This window comes from Leptodactylus fuscus, chromosome 2 (assembly GCF_031893055.1).
Source record: "Leptodactylus fuscus isolate aLepFus1 chromosome 2, aLepFus1.hap2, whole genome shotgun sequence".
Classification (NCBI taxonomy): domain Eukaryota; kingdom Metazoa; phylum Chordata; class Amphibia; order Anura; family Leptodactylidae; genus Leptodactylus; species Leptodactylus fuscus.
This window is the reverse complement of record NC_134266.1, coordinates 139,791,212-139,816,310: the sequence shown is the minus strand read 5'-3', so window position 1 is coordinate 139,816,310 and position 25,099 is coordinate 139,791,212. Positions and strand designations below refer to the sequence as shown.

The 25,099-nt window shown below is 40.4% G+C and overlaps 1 protein-coding gene across 1 annotated transcript in view; it reads right to left on the bottom strand.

Moving 5' to 3' along the window:
- MED13 (mediator complex subunit 13) overlaps positions 1-25,099 on the bottom strand; it is a 75,407-nt gene that overhangs the window by 29,924 nt on the left and 20,384 nt on the right. The window contains exons 3-16 of the mRNA XM_075264744.1: positions 24,272-24,440; positions 15,730-15,875; positions 15,168-15,365; positions 13,713-13,904; positions 13,244-13,406; positions 12,193-12,303; positions 10,994-11,680; positions 8,163-8,373; positions 4,935-5,019; positions 3,996-4,117; positions 3,327-3,414; positions 2,743-2,942; positions 2,379-2,575; positions 764-1,683 (exon numbers count right to left, since the gene is read on the bottom strand). Of these exons, the coding sequence (XP_075120845.1) occupies positions 764-1,683; positions 2,379-2,575; positions 2,743-2,942; positions 3,327-3,414; positions 3,996-4,117; positions 4,935-5,019; positions 8,163-8,373; positions 10,994-11,680; positions 12,193-12,303; positions 13,244-13,406; positions 13,713-13,904; positions 15,168-15,365; positions 15,730-15,875; positions 24,272-24,440 (3,489 nt within the window). The remainder of the gene's footprint in view (positions 1-763; positions 1,684-2,378; positions 2,576-2,742; positions 2,943-3,326; positions 3,415-3,995; positions 4,118-4,934; positions 5,020-8,162; positions 8,374-10,993; positions 11,681-12,192; positions 12,304-13,243; positions 13,407-13,712; positions 13,905-15,167; positions 15,366-15,729; positions 15,876-24,271; positions 24,441-25,099) is intronic.

The window sequence follows — 25,099 nt, the reverse complement described above, 5'->3', positions numbered from 1 at the left end:
GTCAGAAGGGCGTTTCTGACCATTAGCCAGAGACGTCCTTCTGCCTCGCGGCGCCTATCGCGCTGTGCTTTGGAGCGGGGAGGAACGCCCCCTCCCTCTGCTCACAGCGCTCGTCCATAGACGAGCATTATCAGGAGAGGGAGGGGGCGTTCCTCCCCGCTCCACAGCACAGCGTGATTGGCGCCGCGAGGCAGAAGGACGTCTCTGGCTAATGGTCAGAAACACCCTTCTGACCATAGAGCACTACGGTACCGGCACCGTAAGCTCTTTACACCGGGAACGGATCGGGAAAGCCGACAGTGCGCTGAATTCAGCGCACTGTCAGCTTTCCAGCAGTATATAACACTGCATGTGCCCAAAAGTGGTGAAAGGTCCTCTTTAAGCTACAAAAGACTGAATATGATCCTTGAGATGGAAATAGCCCTTTAAGTCTCCATAAAGGAGACAGCCATATTAGGGCAGTGTAAACTAAACTTGGAGTGGTTTTCACTCAAAGTATTTTTTGGACAAAATTTGCAGTTTTTCATAGTTTTCTGAGCCAAACCTAGACACAAACTCAAAAGTAATTGGAAATAAAGAGGAGTCTTCTACTTTTACCTCATACACACACTCTTGCTTTGGCTCAAAGTACGGCAAATGTCACAGCGGGAAAAAAAAAAAAAAAAAAACCACAACACTTAGTCTTCCTTACAGCTATTCAGTTAAATGTTTGGACCTGCTACACATTGCCCACTGACAGAAATAAAAGCATCAGGATACCTACCATTCCTTTTAGACCAGCGATGTAAGCAAGAACTTCTCACAAGCGCCTCATCCACTTTGCCTCCAGACATGTTATCCATAAACTGCCGACCATGTTCCAGTGCCAAGTAGCAATCATTACAGCAGTCTTGTTCTTCCACACGAGTTGCGTAATTCACAATGCTGGTTTTTATTGCTGGTTCTTCATCCATAATTCCAAACGGAGAGAACAAATTAGTGCACTGATCATGTAGAAGTAGTATTAATTCATCCGGAATTTTCTCAGTATCCTTCAGCACCCCATGATCGGCTGTTGCAGCTCTGAGGGCATCAAAACGTTTTTCCACTTCCTTGGAACATTCTGTATGTCTTCCAATTATATCTAACTCATCCTCCAAAAACAAGCCAGAGTTGTTGCCAAACTTGCGATTCATCACTGCACTAAAGCCACACATACAGCGGTACTGCACTTCTTGGGTAGGATCAGGAATATACACACCAACATCTGCACCTTTTATGTTCATGTTGCACACACAAATGCAGCAGCTGTCAAAATTGCAATCCTTAAAAAGATTCATTACAGATTCTGAAAGGATAAGGTTGACGTAAAGGCTGTGTGCCTCTGGTATTGATGGAACAGTTGCTGGTTCTACTGAATTCAAGGGTCTACACGTAGAAGGTGTGGACGCTGGAGAGTATAAGTCTGAGTTCTCATATTTGACAGATCCTTGAACACTGGCTGGACCCGCCCTTGGGGTACGAGGGGTTCTTGGTGTTCGTGGAGTGGGAGCAGAGAAACGAGGTGTTGCAGGAGAAGGAAGGATGCCTGCCCCGCCATTGCTTGGTGGAGCACTATTTGACATTCCAAATGGTGTATGAGTTTGGGGTGTGTAGGTCTGAACATATTCTTGGTCAATTGCACTACTGACACTAGAGATATTCCTAAGGGGGCAAAAAAAAAAAAAAAGTCAGTTCAAAGGGAAGAAAAGAAAAAAAATTCATCAAGAAATACAAAATCAGAAGAGGTTAAAGGAAAAAGTGCACTGAAAATAACTGAACAGCAACTTTGTAAATCTAGACAAAAAAAAAAAAATAAAATTCTATCCCTTGTTAGCCGTCATGTATTTCCATAGCTACAGACTACGATGACACCCTGCGTACTCCAGAGCTGCAGTCATACTCCCATACTCCTTACTGTTTGCTTAAACAGATTGTGGCTAAAGTGATAGAATACGCAGGATAAGCTTTATTCTAACCACTGAGACATTTCATTTGCCTTAGGCTATATAACGGTAGAGTATGATCTATGGAACTCTGTCCATATAAGAGACAGATTTATAGTATGTCAGGACACAGACTTCTGGCATCACGATGACCGTAACAGTATATCATTGAGAGACCAGGGCTCCTAGCATCACAGATTACATTAATGCTAAGCGTCCCTCTTCTTCATACTGTTCAGAAACATGTTGTGTTAATGTAGGCTTACTTTTCATCTGGGATATTAAAGATAGATAGATAGATAGATAGATAGATAGATAGATAGATAGATAGATAGATTTTTTTTTTAAGTGTATAGCCTTTGATTTTTACAAAAACTCAAATTAAGCCAAACTTCGTCAAGCTGAATAACTTACCCATCTTTGATAAAAGGCATTGTAGGTACAGGTGGAAGCAAGTCTAATTTCCCAACAGTCCAACTGGGACGGTAAATGCACTCATCTGGCAACTTAATGGGGGCCAAACACTGGCTAGGTAGGGTCTTTAAAGGAGCAAACATGGTACATCCCACCATCACTTGACAAGCTTCTGGTTTGTATACATAGGAGAAGTCCTGTAACGTGAGGGAAAAAAATAAAATAAAAAATATTTTTACTAAGAAATTTCTTTACGTCAGAAGGAACATCCAATAGCAGAGAAATAAAGAACAAGGTCCCTATAATCAACAGATACGTCAACCGCTTAGTCTCAGCAGAGGTGGAGTCTTACGGAGCAATTTACCTTAATTTCAGAATGTTTTGGACTACAGAATCCTTCATCAACTTCTATTTTAAACTGGGTGGATATTCCATCAAGAGTTGTTCCTCCTGGTGTAGTGTCAATATTGCCATAATCTTTGCTGTTCATGTTCATGGGAGAGTAGCCCAAGTGCGGTTCCAAAGATGGTGGTGTGGGGTACATTTTATGAAGATCGACTGTACCTGCAGCAGAAGAATTTAATCCAGATAAATTGCCTTTGGAATAACAAAGGTGGCATGTATGAAAGTGGCCTAAGGGGCTACAAAAAGGGGCTATAATTCCCGTGGTCTGCCAGGGCCTCCAGGCCCAGCAGCCGTGTTAAAACTTATATTCCAACCCCCACCCCCCCATTTTAAGCAAACCATTTCCAGGTAGCAAGAGATAATATTGATGTTCATTTTTGCTTAATTACCTTCAAGTACTGATAGGATCATTGTATGGTTAGTAGGTATTATGTGCAATCTATATCCTAGTAGGTTTGAGCTGTAGGGTTAATTATTAGTAAGTAAGCAAAACACGAGAAGCAACCCCACTACTTCCGAATAAATCTAAAAAAAAATAATTACTTATGCAAGACAAAGGGTCCAAACTGCCAGACTTTGACTCCTTGTTGTTGGACTTGTCATCATTGTTAAGCATCCTTTTTGATCCAGGCTAAGAATAAAAAAAAAACAAAAAACATAAAACTAGAATGCAATATTTAAAAGTGCCAAATCTTGATGCAGGATCTTAAAGAGGACCTTTCAGCACCTCCACCAATTTAAGTTCTTAGCATCTGTGAATAGGTGCCACTACACTATTTCCAGCGCAGTTGTAATTTCTGTCTAGCCCCCATTGCTCCCAAGCAATAAGTGTAGTTCATTTTGATTGCTTTTGGTGCTGTCAGCTCTGTAATGTCAGAAGGGCAGAGTCAGGAAGGGAACGTGATTTAGAGCTCCAAGCAGAGGCAGTGTCAGAGCTCAAATACACACCCACTTGTTTTTTCCTGCGCAATGCTGCCCTCCTGGCAGTACAGAGCCCAAATAGCATATCCGGTGGCAAAACTAACATTTCTTGCTTGGGAACGATGGGGGCTAGAGAAAAAAAATAAATTCTGAATGCTCCAGAATTAGTGGAGCAGCACCTACTAAATGATGCAAAGTCCTGGACTACTTGTAGGTGGTGAAAGATCCTCTTCAAAGTAACCGTATCTACACAAGAGGGTATGGAGAAGGGACTAGAAGAGAAAATCATACCGTGAGCTCATCTTCATCAGAGTTAAACAGATTATCTAAATCAGTGTAAGAAACTACAAGGTCAGTTTCATGAAAGAGGCTGGTAGAGGCTGTGCGGGCATGAGCAGCTGATCTCTGAGGATCTGGAAAAACAAAACATATATGTGTTACTTTACAGAAATTCCAGAGCTCCAAGCTCCACAACCACCACTGTATATGATTGAATCAAGGCATACAATATTATGTAGCCCAAGGTACACCATCTACAGTAGTATTATCCTATGCTGCCCTTAGATTGGATATTATGATTGCAATATGGCACAAAATAGAAAGAAAAAAGGCAATGGGTTGGCCAGGTGGTACCAGGTTTCCTCTAAGCTACACAAAAGGTTCTTGTCAGTTTCATGGAAATGCTGGTACTGCAGATCAGCCAAGGGTACATTGCTACGTCTGTGGAACTGCACTGGCAAACATTTTCTCTATTCCACTGCCCAAAGACACCCATTTCAACAATTCCATAAAGACCTATCAAAAGACTACGATTATATTCTTGCGAAAAACCATTTTAATCTGTAGATAATCACACATGCAGTTTTACAGATTTTACTTCCCCCCTAATAAACTTTGTGGAGAGAGACTATCGCGGATGCAGGTACTTTCTTTTACTTCCCCATCTGTTTTTCCTTTTCTCACACCACCCCAACTGTACTGCCCAATGTCTTAAAGAGCAAGATTTTGCTAGTATTGCTTCTATGATCCTGATTTCCCAGGATTATATTTGATTTATGATGCTTTACTGCATCCTTTAGTATGTATCTTTAATTGTAAATATATTTGTTAATCCTGTTTTTTTTTTTGTTTGTTTTGTTTTTTTATTGAAACCTATAGTGTGTTATTTCGTTAAAGCAAAGGAGGAGAGTTAGGAAAGACATTCATGTGAGTGAGAGGTATAGATCTCACCTTGTTTAACTGATGGATTGAATAATGACATAGGGTCTTCTCCTTCTTGGGCTAAAACAGCAACATTAGATATTCCATCATCTGCCTAGAAAAGAAACAATTAACACACAATATATGAAAAATTATCTGAAGAGGTTTTGCAAATATATTTGTTATGAAAGAGTAGAAATGTACAGGTAACTGAAAATCATGTTATAAGGGCTTGGGTATTTTGTTTGTTTTTTTATTTTAAAATTCAATTTTAGCTTAGGTTTTTTATTTACTCCCACAAGGGAGTAAATGATTGCATACGTCATTCTTTAGAACATTTATACAGAGAATTGGTATTATTTTACTACACAGCCACAAAGGTTCCTTTACACTGTGTATGAACATTTTCCTTCTTTAAGTCAGTGTACTGTACACATGGGGACCTATGGGCATGCCACTAACAGTACAGGGCTTATGCACCACTATCAAAGTCATTCCATGGCTCCATACAAAGCAATGCTGAAATACTGGCTGGTGGGTCAGAGCCCATTGTCATATAATAAATATACACATAGTAGGCAGAGTCCAATGCACTCTCCTTTGAAAAAAAAAAACTATTATATTGCATCATCTTAAGTCAGGTGGTGAAATATATTCAAATTGAGTAATAAAAGAGGAACAAAAGCTGTAATGAGTTATATTGAGCTGGACGTTACAGTCCCCTCGCACTTCTCAGCAAAACTGGAAGAGTAGTCAAGCCGAGAGAAAGCTAGCCTAAGCTTCAGCACTGAGCCCAGTGCTCATTTATAGCAGACTTTGGGTCATGTGACTGGCTGCAAAGTAACTTAGCAGTAAGAGAAAGCAACACTCTTAGGAGACATGTGAGCGTTTGTTCATGGTAAGGAGATATCTTTGATTCTCTTGGGCTTATTTTGTGCACCCCTTTTTCCTCATGTTTTTTAGTATAGTGATACAGTTTTTCACTTTAACCCTTTACTATTATATGACCATGTGGTCTTGTTAATACAACTACTCTGTGTTTATATTGCATCTACTTATACTGACACATTACCTTATGTGATGCACATTGTTTATGGCCCCTTTTATACATTACTTCTTTCCATGTATTATGTAATTTGGAAGCATTGGCTCCCCCTTTTTCCCTTTCTTTTCTAAATGATATGTCTTTTGATGTTATTATATGTTTATGTATTTTAAAATTAAACTTTCATATATTTTATTATATACTAGCTGGTACCCGCGACTTCGTCTGCGGTGATTGTAGCAGTGGGTATAGACAGGCATGGGTAAGGTTTTCTTACTGTGTATAAGGTATGGGATATGAAATGTAACTTTGTATCTTGTTTTTGCTGTAATTCTGAGAATACATGAGACGTTTGTGTTGAAGTTAATTTGTATTAGAGCTGCTATATGGTGTTGTGAGAAACTTTACATAGTGACTTTGGGACAGAAGTATTTGAAGTTAACCCTTTCCCGCCGATTTGATTTTTGATTTTCGTTTTTGACTCCCCTCCTTCTAAACCCCATAACTTTTTTATTTCTCCACTCCCAGAGCCATATGAGGTCTTAATTTTTCCTGGGACAAATTTTTCTTCATGATGCCACCATTATTTATTCTATATAATGTACTGGGAAGCAGGGAAAAAATTGAGAATGGGGTGGATTTGAAGAAAAAATGCATTTCTGCGACTTTCTTACGGGCTTTGGTTTTACGGCGTTCACTGTGCAACCAAAATGACATGTCCCCTGTATTCTGTGTTTCGTTACGATTCCAGGGATACCAAATTTATACGGTTTTATTTACATTTTGACCCCTTAAAAAAAATCCAAAACTGTGTTAAAAAATTATTTTTTGAAAAGTCGCCATATTCCGACAGCCGTAACTTTTTTATACGTGCATGTACGGGGATGTATAGGGTGTTTTTTGTTTTTTTTTTGCGGGGCCGGGTGTACTCTTTAGTTCTACCATTTTCGGGAAATGTTATTGCTTTGATCACTTTGTATTCAAATTTTTATCAGAATCAAAACAGTGAAAAAATGGCGGTTTGGCACTTTTGACCATTTTTCCCGCTACGGCGTTTACCGAACAGGAAAAATATTTGTGTAGCTTTGTAGAGCGGGCGATTTTGGACGTGGGGATACCTAACATGTATGTGTTTCACAGTTTTTAACTACTTTTATATGTGTTCTAGGGAAAGGGAGGTGATTTGAATTTTTAATCCTTTTATTTTTTTTATATTTTTTTTACTTTTTTTTAAACTTTTTTTTTTTGCATTTATTAGACCGCCTAGGGGTATTGACATGGGTGGGCGGTGTCGCAGATTGTCAGAGCGGTGGGGGTCGGCAAACATGGCTGCTCCGGAGCGTTAAAGAGCGCCTCCTGGAGTATCGTTAAGGTGAGGGTCAAAGTGGTAAAGTATCTGTATATGTGATTGTGTGGGGTTAGGGGCGAGGCTGTAGAGGGCAATATGAATTTTGTGGCTTGCTATGGTCCAAAGTGTGTGAGATTGCAGAAATGGTGGTGTGAGTTTGGGTTTTGTGGGGGTCCTGGCACAAACGTATGTGTGCTATTGTGACGAAAAGTAGCCTATTGTTTAATCGGGTGTATTAACTATGTTTGTGGAAAATTTCAGCCAAATCGGTGGAGCGGTTTTTCCGTGATTGAGGAACAAACATCCGAACATGCAAACATCCAAACACACAAACCCACAAACTTTCACATTTATAATATTAATAGGATTTGGGGTTTCTGCTTTGGCATTGTTTTTCTTATATACGCAGAATTCACCATGGTATTCAACATGCCCTAGTTTGTATGTGTGTATAAATTCCTCCCAGTAGACCCAAAAATTAAAAAAAGACACAAAAATAAATAAATAAAATCAGTCTATGGTCATGTGATGAATACCCATAATCTGGTAATGAGCGATGATCATGGACTGTCCATCACATGACCATTTATAACTGCAAGCAGAGATCTAGAAAACCATCAGAAAAGGAAAGTATGATGGCCAATTGTATAACATTTCATTATACAAACAAACAGCATTTATTTACTGAAACTGGACAACTTTATGGGGGAACAAACCGCAAAATACAGAATATACTTGCATGAGTAGACACATTAGCATAAAAACGTTTTGACTTGCAAAGGCAATATAAACTTATTTATTGTACTTTATTCGCTTGCTTAGAAAATGTTAAAATACTGTATATTAAATGTAGAAGGTAACTTACCTTGTGTTTTTTCCCAGCTTCTCTTTCATTGACCTGTCTTTCCTTTTTGGCATCACAGAATACAAATTCCACATCACCATCCACAAACGCATATGGATCGGGTTCTTGATCAGTATCTAATACAGCTGTCGGGATGTATTGGTTCTTGCTTTGATATTTGACTAATAACTCTTCTGAAATTTTCAGTGGCTTTTTACTGTGCACCATTAACCTAAACAATCAGTTAAATCAATTAAAAAATATATAATTTTTATTATTACTCATTTCTTAGGGTGTGACATTTCATCAAAAATTAATTAAAAGACAACTAATGTGCACAAAATTTGTGTATTCGTTATTTTCGTTTGGTTATTACAATATTCACTAAGTTCCATCTGCAGTTTAGTTCAGACAAAATAGGTCAGAACCAAACCGTCTATTACAATCTCGAGTTTCTTCAGACCCAAGAGTATAATAAGCAAAAGACCTGGGAAGATTATCAAACAAACAGTGTTCCTCACCTCTCCTGGGTCCCGGAGCAACTCCCTATTCTCTCTAAGTCTTCTAATTGACGTTAAGGACCACTGAGGCCAGTGATTGGGCCTCATATCAGTAATACAACACAAAGAGAACAGGGAGCCATGCCAGGGGCCAGGAGAGGTAAGTAACACTTTATGTTTGATCACCTTCCCATGACCTCTGCTCATTACACTCTGGGATCTGAACAGACCCCAGGTTATAATAGTTTCAGTTCAGATGTGTTTGGTCTGAACGAAACCTCTGGTTGACCCTTGTGACCCTACCTGAAAAGGGGTGTGGATTTAAAAGGGTGTGACTATAAATCACCATGAATTGTAATTAAGGTAAAATGCTCGATTAATCGCCATTGGAATTAGGTCATAATCACCCAGCCTTAAGAGAGATAAACATATTAAAAGGAAAAGTGACTGTTCTCATATACAGGGCAATTTTATGAACATGGGAAATACTGAAGAATGATTTTAATAGATTAGCTACTATACACACTTCCTGTCCAATATAGCAAAAATCTCAGATGGAAGAACAACAGCCAGCAGCACTACTGTTCCTGCCCAAGTAACATACACCGTGCCAGAACCCGAAGGATTCCACTATTTGAGGTTTGTCTCTTAGCAAAATAAAAATAAATAAATAAATAGATAGATAGATGAAATTGTGAATTTTTTTTTACTAATGCCTTAAAGGAGTTGTCCGGGATAACATTTTCTGGCACATTTTTCTGACTATCCGGTGACGTTCCGTTTCCCCGTTATAACTGCTACTATTCAAGACAGATAGAATGCAGGCACAGAAGTTGATTCTTTTGGAGATGCTATAAACCACTGCCAGGAATACCAAAATTGCTCCCAAGAAAAGTTGAGATCACATTGTAAAAGGGAGTCTACCACCTCCCCCCCCCCCCCCCCCCCCCCCCGAGCATGTTCAACTGTCACCACCATGTTACAGAGCACATTATGTGGTAAACAATATACCTTTGTTATGTACATCATGTTTTCAGATTTGGAGAAAAATAACCTTAAGTTTTACGCAAATTAAACAGTTGGTGCATAGGGGGTGACTTCCATTATAGTCAGAGTATCACACGAATACTTCAGTCTTCAAAAGCCAAAAATCATGCTCGAAGATGCTCTAAGTTCCACTATATTGCTAGGTGTACTTGCCATCTTCATGCAAATCTAGGCAGTTTCAGAAGTTTCACTATATAATGATGAACAAGCTTGACTAGAAACATTAAATGTGGTCATGTAGGCCAACAAACTCCTAATTTTCTATTCTACCCTGTGATGTGAATGGCCCTTAGACATACCACATGACTTTCCATTTCCTTTCATCCAGAGAATCCCTTTTCTGTATCAATGCAATCTATTACATGAAACTGCCTAACAGGCCCATTTACATTTTTTTTTTTTTTTTTTTTTTAATTTTCATTGAGCTGACATTTTGAAACAGAAAAACAGTGTTAGGCGATATTCACACATATGAATTTGGTGCTGAATTTGTCAAGCAGAAAATTTCTGCTTCAGGAATTTAAGGCTGAGACCCCATATTGCTGAAACTCTGCTTTTTCATTGTTTTTTTTTGTGCCAAAGCCAAGAATGGCTACAAAAGATATAAGGACTATATAGGAAGCTCTTCTACTTCTACATTTTCCTCAATCCACTTCAGGTTTTGGCTCACAAAAACACAGCAAAAACTGCAACAAAAAAAAGCTTCCACAATGTGGGGCTTTAGCCTAAAGTAGATTTTGACACTGAATATGAAGCAGATTTTGGAGAAGAGCGCAACTGTATTTTGCCTATTGGGCAGTGCCAAATCCCAAGCCGACAAGTAAGGCTGAGGCCCCACACTGCGGAAATGAAGTATTTGTGGTTGCAGCTTTTGCTGCTTTTTTTTTTTTTTTTTTTAGCCAAAGCCAAGAGTGCATAAGTGGAAGGTAGAAATATAAGAATTTCTATATAATTCCCATTCCTTCTGCAGCCAAAAGCTGAAAAAAATGCAGCAAAATCTACAACAAAAAAAGCCTAAAGCAGGTATTTTCTACCTCCAATTCATCACAATAGGATTTCTCAGTTGAAATCCACCTGAAGAACCGGCAGAGGAAAGGAAATTAAAAAAATCAGCTACTGCCACCCATTGAAATGAAAGGAAGGCAGATTTCAGGTGGAATTTGTGATGGACTCAGTGTCAAAATCTGCTGCAAATTCCTACAAACCACTATTAACCTAGTGGCCTTCTACATAGAAAGTTTATAGTACGTTGTACTCAAACAGCAGCCACCTTATGAAGTCATTTAGCATAATTTTAGTACTTACTCTGTGACAGAAGTATTACTTTCCTTTCCAGATGGACCAAAACCATCATCTCTTACTTTATCATTAGGAAGTGATGGAGGGAGAAATTCAGATTCCTTTTTCTTTGGAACCTTGTAATACTTCCAGGTGTTGTCAGTTTCGCCTTCCTCCAAATGAACTGCTGTGCCAACATAAACTGTGGGTTCAAGTACTTCAGTAAAAGGAGGAGCGAAGGTTTGAGACAATCCATCAATTCGGTCGTCTATTGCTTTAGCAGGAATTAAAGGATCTGGAGTAGGCATCTGATAGAAATGTTGACTTTGAGGAGTTGATGGATTTTTTATACTTTCACTGCCATCATCTAAAACCTCACAGGGATGAGGACTCAATGGAGGAGGTGGAGGCGAATTGCTCATCTCATTGCCATGCAATTGTGGAGTTTTTGCTACATCACTTGGCCGAATATTTGAGAAACGCCCTCGACTATCTTGGGAGCGAATTCCAAGTCTCTGGCTTGCATCTGTCTCCATGTTGACATCATCTCCAAGAGATATCCGATGATGAAAAGGAGTAAGTGGACGCTTCTGAGGTTTGTCACCTTTTTCCTGCTTCTCATTAGGCTTGTGCTTTTGAGCCGCTTGCTGCTGGGGCCCTGAGGGTGTCACCTGACTCGGCTGACCTGAATTTCTCTGTTTAAGATTTTTGTGCCTAAAATCATAAAATTATAAAAGTCACCATTAGTCACATAATTGTTCCTAACGATAGGTTCACACCTGCGTTCACCTGTCCGTTCTGAGCTTTCTGTGTTTTGCATGCCAGAAGTCGGAAAGCTCAGACCGGGTCCGGCCGTGAGCGCCGGTGAGCGTTTTATGCTCTCCGCCGCGAAACCGGATTTTTTTATCCGGACACAGAGCACTGCATGTCCGACACTGTGTCCGGATTATAAAACCCGGTTTCGTGGCGGAGAGCATAAAACGCTCACCGCCGCTCACGGCCGGACATCTCTCTCATCCATTCAAATGAATGGGTGAGAAAGACTCCTGCAGGTTTCCGTCTCCTGACTCTGTTTTAGGCAGGAAACGGAAACCTGCATAACGGAGTTCACAACGCTGATGTGAACGAGCCCTAAGCTCAATAGACCAATACCCATAAGCAGCTTTCCTTACTTAAGCAATTTATAAAGATCGTCGTTGATGTGAAGGGATGTAAATGATATTTACCTTGAACAGGCACAAGATGTTCTTTGTGTAGCTTCTACAAAATCCCAGGTTGTGGCTTTTTCAGAGGCCTCCTCTTCACACACGCCATTTGATGTAGCAGAGAACTTTCTCCTGCAAATTAAAACCTCAATTAATAACAGAGCAATGGGGAATATTACACAATATAACTTATACAGACGAAAAAAACACATTTTAATAGTCTGTATGGCAGCCCCTTCTAAAACAGGCCACAAAAAAAAAAAAAAAATAGCTACTCTTCTGCTAGATTCACCCAGATATCCAGCACTAGCTTTCCAATGGTACCTCCTGGACTGTTTATATACAGACACCATGTGATAGCTGCAGTCACATGCCCTGCTGCTACAATACTGAACTACAATGTCAGTATTTGGGTATGTGACTGTAGCAGCAATCACACCTGCTTGTAAAAAGAAACCAGAAAGACCATCACAGGTAGAGCTGGATAGTTGGGAGAATGGACACGCGAGTAATGATTTGGTTTATACTTTAAGTTCCTTGTAGCCTGTTTTTGTTTCGTTTGTTTAATTATTAAAAACTTGGAGAATGTGACGTTTACTAGTTAGTTTTGTATTGTCCAAGTAGAAAACCTATGATCCCATGCAATTCAACAGATACTCATTGAGTGGGTATGCAAGTATGGATACAACTAGCCTCTCATTTGCTAAAATCATTTCCATGGAAGAATTGTGGCTTTTAAAGTGGTAAAACATGCTATGGCTAGGTTCACACCTGCACTCCACTGGGGGATTCCGTTCCCCATTCTGCTTGAAAAATGCAGATAGAAAAGCGCTCTCCCTGCACTTTTTGCCTTTTTTTCTAGTCTAAGGGGTTCATGAGTAATTGCTTTTTTTTTTTTTTATCAGGTGAGAACCTAGCATAAAGCGGTCATCCTTAGAAGCCACAACAGACAAAAACACTACAACATTCCTCTCAAAAAGACTGCAGAGTTGGTAGGGCCAATCAACTCTGTTGATAGGTCAGAAGACCCCTTGTTATAAAGCATGTACCAGTCATAAAACAGTAAGCTTACTTGTTCTGGGATCTATTCATGTTGCACTCATGCCAAACTCGGTCAACCACTTGGTTAGCCAATTTCCTCGGTATTTTACCACCATGATGACTCGTGCTATCAGAATTGAAACAATCAGAGACAGACGGAAACTTCATCCACTTCTGTGCAGACTGGATATCAACTGGGGAGAATAATGGATGATTAGGCAAAAATGTAAGCATTTAAACAATTATACATTGCCCATTAGGACTACATTTTCTCTTTTACAAAAAATAATTATATATATATATATATATATATATATATATATATATATATATATTTTATTTTTATTTTTTTCTTACATTATACGTACCACAAATTGGAGCTGAAAATAAATAATTTAAAAAAAAAAAAAAAAAACCACACACACAAAGCTCTGACATGGCTACATTGATGAGAAAGTTCCAGCTCTTGGAAAATAGCAATGAGAAAACATCAAGCCTACCTGTTTGAACCTCTTCTGGGGATGTTGGTGGTGTCAGTGTTACTGAAGACATGGCTGGATCTCGGGAAGAAGCAGGCACTTGAACACCTAAGCATGTGTTTGAGCAATGAGTGGACCCAGATGAATTGACAGTAGGGATGTCTGACTGAGGAACAAGAACAAAGCATGCTGGGTAGACCATTCGAACACCAGCTAGGAACAAAAAAAGGAAGAAGGTTAATAAACCGTACAAGGTCAGAACCAGCATATGTAATTATACCCTGTATCCTAATAGCTCTATGTGGAGTTCACACTTGCCCTGCTTTCCACGCTTTGTGTTTCCGCATAAATCCCCAGAAAAACTGCATAGGGACAGCTTTGCTGACGGTCAGTTTAAAAACCCATTCATTTCAATGGGTTTTTAACGAAAACCACCGGTGTCCGTATGGAAGCCTCTCCACAGTTTTTTTTTTTTTTTTTGCACAAACACAAAGTCCTACATGTCTGAAATGAAACGAATGGGTTTTTAAACTGGCCGGCAAGCTGTTCCTATGCAGTTTTTCCAGGGATGTAAGCAGAAACACAAAGGGCGGACAGTGGCACAAGTGTCAACGCTGCATTACAAGTGCCTATATGTCCTATATTTTAATAGTTAAAACACACACACATACTACTTGTGTAACAGAACTGACTGTCGGTTAAGCTGACCCAAAGTTGGACTAATAGAGTATAATGCCATTTTAATAGTTGAGCTTACCAATTTTACTTTAAAGGGGTTGTCCAGGCAAAAATGGTCAACAGATTTAATTTTTAAATCAGCCGGGGGCAGTAACAAAATTTTTTTTTTTTTTTTTTTTTTAAATCATATTTTCCTTTCCATAGGGCTCTGATGCCACCCAGCGCAGTCCGATCTTCTCTGATCAGTGTTGATGTGTAGCGGAAGTTAGAGCCACACGTGACCACTGAGGCCAATCAGTGGCCTCAACGGAGGGGCATGCAATGTTACAATGATATCACAGAACAAATTTTTTTTTTTACCTCCCCTGGCATATTTAAAAAATTAAAAAAAAAATGCCTGGACAACCTTTTTAAGAGTGTCTTCTCTCAGAAGAATTAGCAGTTAGATGTATCAATGAGAACCATAATGGAAGACATACAAAAAGAAACCAACACGCACTAAATTGTATATTTGCTTCTGAACAGATTGTTCTTGCGTATAACAAGTAACAAAGCATTCATATTGTAATGTACAAAACACAATGTGCGCACAGTGTTTTTAAAACAAACACGAACATGAAACATATTGCTGCAAGGTCAAATGGTTTAGTCTACAACAAAACTTTAACGTATCGGACCTCATGTGAGAGATACACACTACAAAATACCCGCTCTGTATCAGAAGTTGCATTAATGGCCTAAACAAACGTGACAAAAATCAATGAATGAATAAATAAGTGAGAAATTCTTGAGACTAACCAACTAAAACTTCCACAGCTGCCAGTGAATCATCCTCCCAATCCATCTCCTCTTGCTTTTCGTCTGGGCACTCCTTAATATTGGATGAAATTGGATAGAACTGTTTCCATTCCCCTATTAATTTCTTGGTAGAAGAGTCCGACATCTTAAATGACTGTCCTGTGAGGGTTCCATTTAATCCAAATGGGCTCAAGATAACTGGAAAAAGATCAATGCAGAACGTACAGATTTTAGGTTTGTAAAGTAAAAGGGTTAAAACTAGAGATTAGTAATCGATCGAATACCTCCCCACCATAGGTATGCATGTAAGCGGCCAAACACCAAGGGGTTAAACGCATTGAACATTCGATGTGCTTAACCCCTTGGTGTTCGGCCGCTTACACGCATACCTATGGCAGCGAGGTATTCGATCGAATACTACTCGCTCATCTCTAGTTAAAACCTAAAAGTAGAAAAAAAAAGTAAATACTTTTTGAAAGAATCATTAATAAAATAAAAATACTAGAGGCTCATTCAGAAGGCAACAAGTACTAGTTTGAGACTCAGAATGACAGCCACTTACCTTGAAATGGGCTACTTGACTGCTGGGCTAAGTTAAGGTGCTCTTCACTAAGAACGTATACTGGTTGGTGCTGGTTAATTTCTACGCTTGTGCAAACATTGCTGTCCCCATGAAGAAAAAAGGTGAACGAGCAGGACAAATGCTCACTGCAATAGAAAGAGATTTTCTTTTTTTAAAAAAAAAAAAAAACCACGCGCACAAAAAAAAAATAAAAAATTATATATACCGCAATTGCTTTATATATTTATTATATCAATCTATCTATTCATACAAAGACTTGTGATTTAAATGTTGCTGAAAGACAAGTGGTTTTAAATATATTCCTTCATTAGTACTGTTCCCTATGCATAGAATAAACTCCCAACTGATGGGAGTAAGTGAAAGCCCCAGTAAACTTCATTTAATTAGTATTAATATAGCAAATATTTTACAGAAATCTGATTTACAGCAGCCAGGATTTAGTGTTGAAAGAGCTGTGATACAGCCTGCAAACTTACCCCTGGTTCACATTAGCGTTTGGATTCCGTCTGGGGAGTCCGTGTGAGCAACCCCCAAACGGAATGCCAACGCAACTGCAAGCGCTATGCAGTTAAAGCACACAGACTCCATAGACTATAATGGGGTCTGTGTGCTTTGATTCATGCGGGAAGTGCACGGCAAGCACACGGACCCAGTTATAGTCTACGGGGTCCATGAGCTGTAACTGCACAGCGCTTGCAATTGCAATTGTATTCCGTCCGGGAGGTCTCCATGTGGACTCTAACCAGACGAAATACATACGCCAATGTGAACCGACCTGTTTTTTCCAAGACTTATAAATGCCCAAGATTGAGACCTATATAAGGCTAAGTATAATGGAGTTAAATATATGTAGAGATATAAAGGAAAGCATTTATATCGCACTAATACTGGTAGAGCCATTGCATGCATGCCAGAAGAGCCATTCAGAGCCCTCTCTGTGGGTATTTGCACCATCACCCCAGCTAGGATCTTGGATCGCTCACTAACGGGAAATCCGGGACAGCCGTCTAGCAAGTAAGGTGTGTGATTCTGAGTGCTGACACTGGCTGCCTCTGATTGGAGCTCTGAATCATGCCCCCTGTCTGACACAAGACTACAAGGGCTGATGTCAAAGGGGCATGAGAGCCCCCCTTGACAACGTGATCCAGTTGCAAGTGCTGAGAACTATACGGTCCTGCACAGAAGACTTTTTTCTCCACCGGTTTCAATACAAAAACAGCGGGTAACCGTTGTTTTAGCAGACTGGCTCTCCGTCATTCAGATTCCCAGGCAGACCCAGACAGAGGAGAACCCAGCGCAAGTGTGAACCCAGTCTGAAGGCCTTTTCTCTTCACTGATTTCTGGCAGTTTCTGCAACAAAGACTCTGGTGCAGATGTGAACCTAGCTTTAGCTCAAAATATTGTCAACCCTGGATATTGCTACAGTGCAGTTGATAGTTCTTGTCTAACGCCTGGTGCAGACCTGTAGTGGCTAAATACTAAATGTAGTGCACTCAGCATCCCTATAAATCAGCATTTTCCCATGCAGACATGGTAACTATACTCCACACAGGAGAATGCAATAGCAGCATCTTGTAATGAAATGTAGCAATTCTACTTTAGGCTAGATCACTAAGGACTGCAGACACACACTGCATGCTGAAAGCAAACAAGAACCTACATAATGCAACAATAAAACATCTAGAAAACACCACTTAAAAGCTGTGCATTGTGACAGCGCACAACTACATTCTATCATGTAAAACATTACTTATTACAGCTTCTAAAAAAGAAAACAAGACGGCTGCCAGCTGAGGCTGGAAAGCTACCAAGGACAAGAAAAACAAATAGGAGCTTTGCTGCTCATGAGCTAAAGTACATTCACCACACTGCCCAACTTAGAAAATATGCCAATACAAGTCATTCTTTTAGGCCTTGAATCTCAGCAGACATCCAGCCAACTCATTTAACCATTCTAGAACATAAAAAAAAAAAAAAAAATTGTATTCACTATATTTAAGGCAGGATTTTAAATTTCTAAATAAAAAAAAAAAAATTAAATATTAATTTTTAAATATTACATCGCTGACCTCTTGATGCTTACTAGGTCCTGTCTCGACAAACAGGAGGAGCCAGGAAGTGTGGTAATTTCCTACGTGTCGAGAGGGACCAGAATATAGAGAACAGATGGGATTTGGTTACCACAGTCAGTTACAGAGATTGGGGAGGAGAGAAGCTATTTTTCATTTTCTTGACCTATTTTGCCCATTTTCTACAGTAACATATGCACACTATCCCATCTTTCAATACAATGGGGTAGTTTTATTATAACTTGTATGCAAATTTTACAGGCTTACCAGACAAAGAGTAATTTATTGATTTTTTTGTGGGGGAGAATTCAACTTTATATTTTCTGTGCTGCCCCTACCCTACATCTAATGGGGTGTGGAGAGGGCGTGCAGGGCCATTGTCCAAACCAGATTTTTTATTTATAGTTTTTGAACAGAAATCTGGGGTGAACAATGTGGGAAGGTGCCCCAGCTAGGAGCTGGAACACAACTTCCAGGTGCATGGTGTTGTGGAGTGTGTGCATGTAAAAGACTCCCCCTTCTGCCGATGATGGGGCTATGAAGAATGGCTTTTATGACAGTCTTAAAGGGATTCTATCAAACATTTTTTTTCTAGGTACCACGTCGGAATAGCCTTAAGAAAGGCTATTAGTCTCCTACCTTTTGTCGTCTTCTCCACGCCGGATTGTTTGCCTACAATCCCAGTTCTTGTCGGTATGCTAATGAGCTCTGTCGCAGCACCGGGGGCGGGCCCCAGCACTAAAACAGCACTGGGGGCATCCCAAATACTGCGAGAGAACTCTCTTCAGTGCAGCCTCCTCTTTTTCAGCAGCGTCACCTTCAGCCTCTTCTTCCAGCGGTGGCTTGTAACTTCTAAGGCCTGGGGCAGAGCAGACTGCGCATGCCCACAGGCCACGAGAAAATGGCCGCTTCCAGTACTGTGCAAGAGGCCATTTTCTTGTGGCCTGCGGGCATGCGCAGTCTGCTGTGCCCAAGGACTTAGAAGTTACAAGCCACCACCGAAAGAAGAGGCTGAAGATGACGCTGCTGAAGAAGAGGCGGCGGCACTGGAGAGAGTTCTCTCGCAGTATTGGGGATGCCCCCAGTGCTGTTTTAGTGCTGGGGCCCGTCCCCAGTGCTGTGAGAGAGCTCATTAGCATAACGACAAGAACCGGGATTGTAGGCGAACGGCGGCGCGGAGAAGACGATGAAAGGTAGGAGACAAATAGCCTTTCTTAAGGCTATTCCGACATGGTACTTAGAAGAAAAAAAAAAAAAAAATCATGTCTGAGTGATAGGATCCCTTTAAATATGCTCCAATGTATCAAGGGATACAGTCAGTAGGTGATTCATGCTTTTTAACTCTATTTTTGTATTTTTAATTTTTTATTTTTTATCAGGGCTTTCAATACTTAGTACAGTTAAATATGCATATATGTCATGGCAGAATTTATTCCCGATAAGGCAGAGCAAGTCATGCATACAATATAGGATACACGGATGCAAACAAAGTCCTAAAAAGCCACACAACAAGATCTCCTAAGGCAGTAGGCACATTGCTCCACACACAAACAGATCAAACATCACGGTCCACAAACCCATCCAATCCACCCCCCATTAATACAAAAAAGTTACACCCGAGTACTTGCATGCGATTGACAGCAGAGTGTCCTTGGCTCATTTTATCTTGCAACTGCGGTTATGAATTATAAGACTAAAAGGTTACAAACTAAAGGTTGTTTATTGCCTTTTGATGTGCACCTATGTATGGATGGGCGAACAGGGAATGCCTAATGATCAAAAAAAAGGACACGTGTAGGCTGCAATTTCATAGCTGCTCCATTTTGGCTGTGGTACTACATACAAAAGTCAAAAACTGGCATATGGGGGGGGGGGGATATTTACATAAACGTGCATGTCACACATCAGACTGAAACCAAAACTGACTTAAGGTGAGCACTTGCTCTATAATAATTGTCAGTTTCTGCCATAAATTGGAGTAAATTTGTCAAACATAATGGCCCAGTTCCCTTATCCCAAGGCTGCCCATTTCCTTGAAAGGTAGTATGATATAAATGAAAACTGCAAAAAGCAGCAAACTACATAAAAGCTTATAGCCAGACCTCAATGATTTTCTAGATATTGCACAAAAAGAAGTTAAACGGTGCATAAGTTGGGTAACTTGGACCCCCAAAATAAAATTATATACCAGATTACTTCTCACTAAAGGCATATACATATTCCGTTTAACACTTTTCAAACACGTTAACCAGTTTATAAAATTGGCTAGGATGGGTCATCAATATTATATCTCTGATGGTCCGACACCCAGGACCGTTACCTGTAATATATGCACAAATTGTACAAATTGCAGCAGTGACAGTAGGTACTGCTGCTCTTTCCATTAAAAGAGATTGGATAGATCATCAATCGAAGATCCAAGCCATTGGTCTATCCACAATGTAGAGCCAAGCAACTGCATAGACTCAGCTGTGACATTTCCTTCACTGCAGCGACCCAATCAATCAGCTGGAGTGATAGAAGTCAGATCCCAACCACTCATGTTAGGGTCCATCCACACGGAGGAAAATGATGAGGAATTTGGTGTGGAATTTCAGCACTGGAAGGAAAAAAAAAAAAAAAAAAAAGCCTCCCATTGACTTCAATGGGTTCCGTTTTTTTGCTAGCAGAAAAGGGAACCCATTGAAATCAATGGGAGGCTTTCTTTTCAGCGCTAAAATTCCACACCAAATTCCTCATCATTTTCCTCCATGTGAATGGACCCTTAATGGCCTATTGAAAATGCTGGCATTAGAAAAAAAAAAAAAGCATCTTTTTTGTTGCATATTTTGTTGCTTTTTTTCCAGCTAAAGCCAGGAGTGGATTGAGCAGAAGGTAGAACCTGAAGTACCTCCTATACATTTCACTTTATTTTGTACTACCATGTGCCCACGGACCCCACCCCCTACTCCCATGACTCCCCCCGCACATATCCCTACCTTAGGACCACCCTTCATGCGGAACCCCCTGCCCCCCCACGGCATCCACCATCCCTCCCAATTCTCCGCAGGCCCTGTGCCCCTGGTCTCCTCTTGTCCATGTAACCCTGCCCCCTTGTGTGGCCCCGGGCTTCCGCGATCTGCCGTATAGAGTCACGGCTCTGCTCCAGCGAAGCGGCAGCTGGCGTATGGAGGTACCAGCTTATAGGTACCAGACTGTGCCGTGGCTGCAGCACTTTCCCCTGCAAGGCTGTGGAGTTACCAAGCAAGTGGTGGCGATGGTCTAGTTGCGCGGCTGCCTGTCCTCTGGTGTGAAAAGTAAGGCTGGATGTCGAGCGTCGCCATGTTCTTCATCCTGCAGCCGGGCCGATTGTTCCGCCCACACAGCAGCGGCAGCCAATCGGGCGGCTGTACAAAAACCTGGGATGACATCATTTCAGGTCCTTCAATTTCGGCAGAACGGCAATTTTCCAGTTGCGGTCGCGCAGCCCGGGAATGTAGGCGAAATGTAAGTAGCCTATGTTTCAATCCCGAAGCCAAGTCATGCATGTGTCAAATTTCAGGCTAATCTGTTCAGCCGTATACGCATGATTAAGGAACACCCACAAACATCCAAACTTTCACATTTATAATATTAGCAGGATCCATGCTTGGCTTTGACTCAAAAAAACAAAACAAAAAAATCGTAGGAAAACGCAGCAACATGGGACCTCAGCTCTGAACATATTTATTAGATCTAAAACTCTGCCTTCTACAACTATTTAAGTAACTAGGAGAAATCTGTTGACATAAGCAAGCAGATTCCAATGACTGGTATTGTGGTGCTAAAATCAGATACTGCATGCACATAATATCTAATTAATATCTATGTACAGGAGTATTTTGCCATTAAGCCCAGCTCGGGCATGTGAAGCCAATATTGTTTAATCGGCAATATGCTCTTTATTGTCATTACACACTGATACCTTAAAAATCCTAAGTGAAACATAATATTGCAAAGAAACGTGCCCATGGCTTTCAGCTACTGCAGTTTATCCTGCGCTGTCCTACTTTCAGCATCTCTTTACTCCAGCTGTCCTTTGTGGATAGAAACCATCACTTGACGCTTAATATTATTTTATAAAGGTCACAGTAACCCTAGTATAAAAATTCACTTATGTTTTATGATGAAACGCATAACATTTCTTCAGTCCATGCAAACTATTATTTCTTTCGCTGTAGCATCAAGCAGATTGTTCAAATTCATTATATAATGTCCAGGAGGTTGTTTGTTTGTGTGTTTTTTTTTGTTTTTTTTTAATTATCAGGAGAACGGAGGGAGGGGATTATTTGTGTACACTGTTCTGAATGGAGCTGTGGATGGCCAGCATGTGTACCGCTCCATTCGTTTCAAGGGGATCGCCAGAGATGGCTAAATTTACTGTTTGGCCATCTCCAGCACACCCATTGAAGTAAATAGAGCAATGCATGAGCCATCTACACTCACCGGCCACTTTATTAGGTACACCTGTCCAACTGCTCGTTAACACTTAATTTCTAATCAGCCAATCACATGGCGGCAACTCAGTGCATTTAGGCATGTAGACATGGTCAAGACAATCTCCTGCAGTTCAAACCGAGCATCAGTATGGGGAAGAAAGGTGATTTGAGTGCCTTTGAACATGGCATGGTTGTTGGTGCCAGAAGGGCTGGTCTGAGTATTTCAGAAACTGCTGATCTACTGGGATTTTCACGCACAACCATCTCTAGGGTTTACAGAGAATGGTCCGAAAAAGAAAAAACATCCAGTGAGCGGCAGTTCTGTGGGCGGAAATGCGTTGTTGATGCCAGAGGTCAGAGGAGAATGACCAGACTGGTTCGAGCTGATAGAAAGGCAACAGTGACTCAAATAGCCACCCGTTACAACCAAGGTAGCCAGAAGAGCATCTCTGAACGCACAGTACGTCGAACTTTGAGGCAGATGGGCTACAGCAGCAGCAGACCACACCGGGTGCCACTCCTTTCAGCTAAGAACAGGAAACTGAGGCTACAATTTGCCCAAGCTCATCGAAATTGGACAATTGAAGATTGGAAAAACGTTGCCTAGTCTGATGAGTCTCGATTTCTGCTGCGACATTCGGATGGTAGGGTCAGAATTTGGCGTCAACAACATGAAAGCATGGATCCATCCTGCCTTGTATCAACGGTTCAGGCTGGTGGTGGTGGTGGTGTCATGGTGTGGGGAATATTTTCTTGGCACTCTTTGGGCCCCTTGGTACCAATTGAGCATCGTTGCAAAGCCTACCTGAGTATTGTTGCTGACCATGTCCATCCCTTTATGACCACAATGTACCCAACATCTGATGGCTACTTTCAGCAGGATAATGCAATGCCATGTCATAAAGCTGGAATCATCTCAGACTGGTTTCTTGAACATGACAATGAGTTCACTGTACTCCAATGGCCTCCACAGTCACCAGATCTCAATCCAATAGAGCATCTTTGGGATGTGGTGGAACGGGAGATTCGCATCATGGATGTGCAGCCGACAAATCTGCGGCAACTGTGTGATGCCATCATGTCAATATGGACCAAAATCTCTGAGGAATGCTTCCAGCACCTTGTTGAATCTATGCCACGAAGAATTGAGGCAGTTCTGAAGGCAAAAGGGGGTCCAACCCGTTACTAGCATGGTGTACCTAATAAAGTGGCCGGTGAGTGTATATCAAAATGGGGGACAAAAATAAATAAATAAATGTTACCCTGTTCTGATGGTGGAGGGCTGAGGGGGTCCAACTTAACCTATCTGCAAGTCACCCCTATTCTATGGTTAGTGGATAACTTAAAGGGGTATTGCCATCTACATAATTATTTTTTAAATTGTAGATGATTAAAAGTTAAACATTTTTGCAAATATAAGTAATTAAAAATTCTGCAGAGTTTTAAAAGATTTTCTCTAGTGGTGACAGTTTGTTATTGCAGAAACTTTCTAAGGTCGGAAAATCAGCCACGATTTCTTTATTGTGGTCTGGATATCTTCTGATATATGTAGTGTCCCTGCCTGATAACTCTGCTACAATAAGAAAATCATAGCTGGGTTCCTGACAAGTCCCGGACCATAGAAAGTTTCTACATTAGTGGTCGTATCCATGGCAGCTGATCAAGATAAAAGACTGTCACCACTAAGAAATTTAGAGAAAATCTTTAAAACTCTGCAGAATTTTTAATTACTTATATCTGCAAAAATGTTTAACTTTTAATTATCTACAAATATAGATATGATTATATACATGGGAATACCCCTTTTAAGATCCGAAAATCCCTTTAAAGAGGGCACAGAGACATAACACATTGTAGGAAATTTTCCCAGTACATAATGGATGATCTTACTGGAACTGCAGTATCTAGAAACAAAAATCTGTAAAAACATTTTTTTTAAGTGGCTCACTGTAAGCAGCTTAGTCATTTTGTCAGAGAAGGTGGCACTTTACTCACCTTTTATTAACTGGCTTCTCATCTTTCTCATATGGCTTAACAAACCATTTCCCTATGCGCACAAAATTTCGGTTCATTAAACATCGTTCCAGCAGGTTATGGATAGCCTTGAACAGCAGCGTGCGACAATCGTAGGAGAGTCCATTATCCCAACTGCCATCTTCCTCCACTTAAAGGGGAAAAAAGCAGAGAACATTGTGACAACATACAAGACAATTATGTTCTAGATCAAAAACTTATTTCAAGTCAAATTTATTAAACAAGAACCTATACAGAAATTCCCATAAAGCAATACCGAAACATGCAATAAGAGACCAGTTGTGTACAGAATACTATTTTTTTTTTAATATTACGGTTATGAGGTGACTCTAGACCCCACACTTGACTGCAGTTATTACAAATTAAACATATTTACACACACAAACCAGTACGTGACCAGCACTTTGCCCAACCCCATAGACTCCAGTTGACTGCATATACGATTCCCATAAAAGGTGAGTGCTAAAGAACTAGGCTCCTGTCTCATGAGACTCTTGCTTCAATATTCTCATAAATGAAAATTATTTACTTAACACTACAAGAAAGCCTTCGCTAGCTTCAGATTTTGCTGCAAAAATGACTACAACTGATTCATTTTGTCTGAATGAACCCTATTCAGACAAATGCAACAGATTTTTAGTTTTCAATGTACTGTACAACTTATTCTAATTTCGTGGGACAATTGGGAGAAGGGCAAAAAAAAAAAAAATGCTGCAAATTGTTCATTTCCATTCCCAAGTTAGCATTTGTTGGTACTATTTACATGGGACCATGTGCCGGCTGATGCCA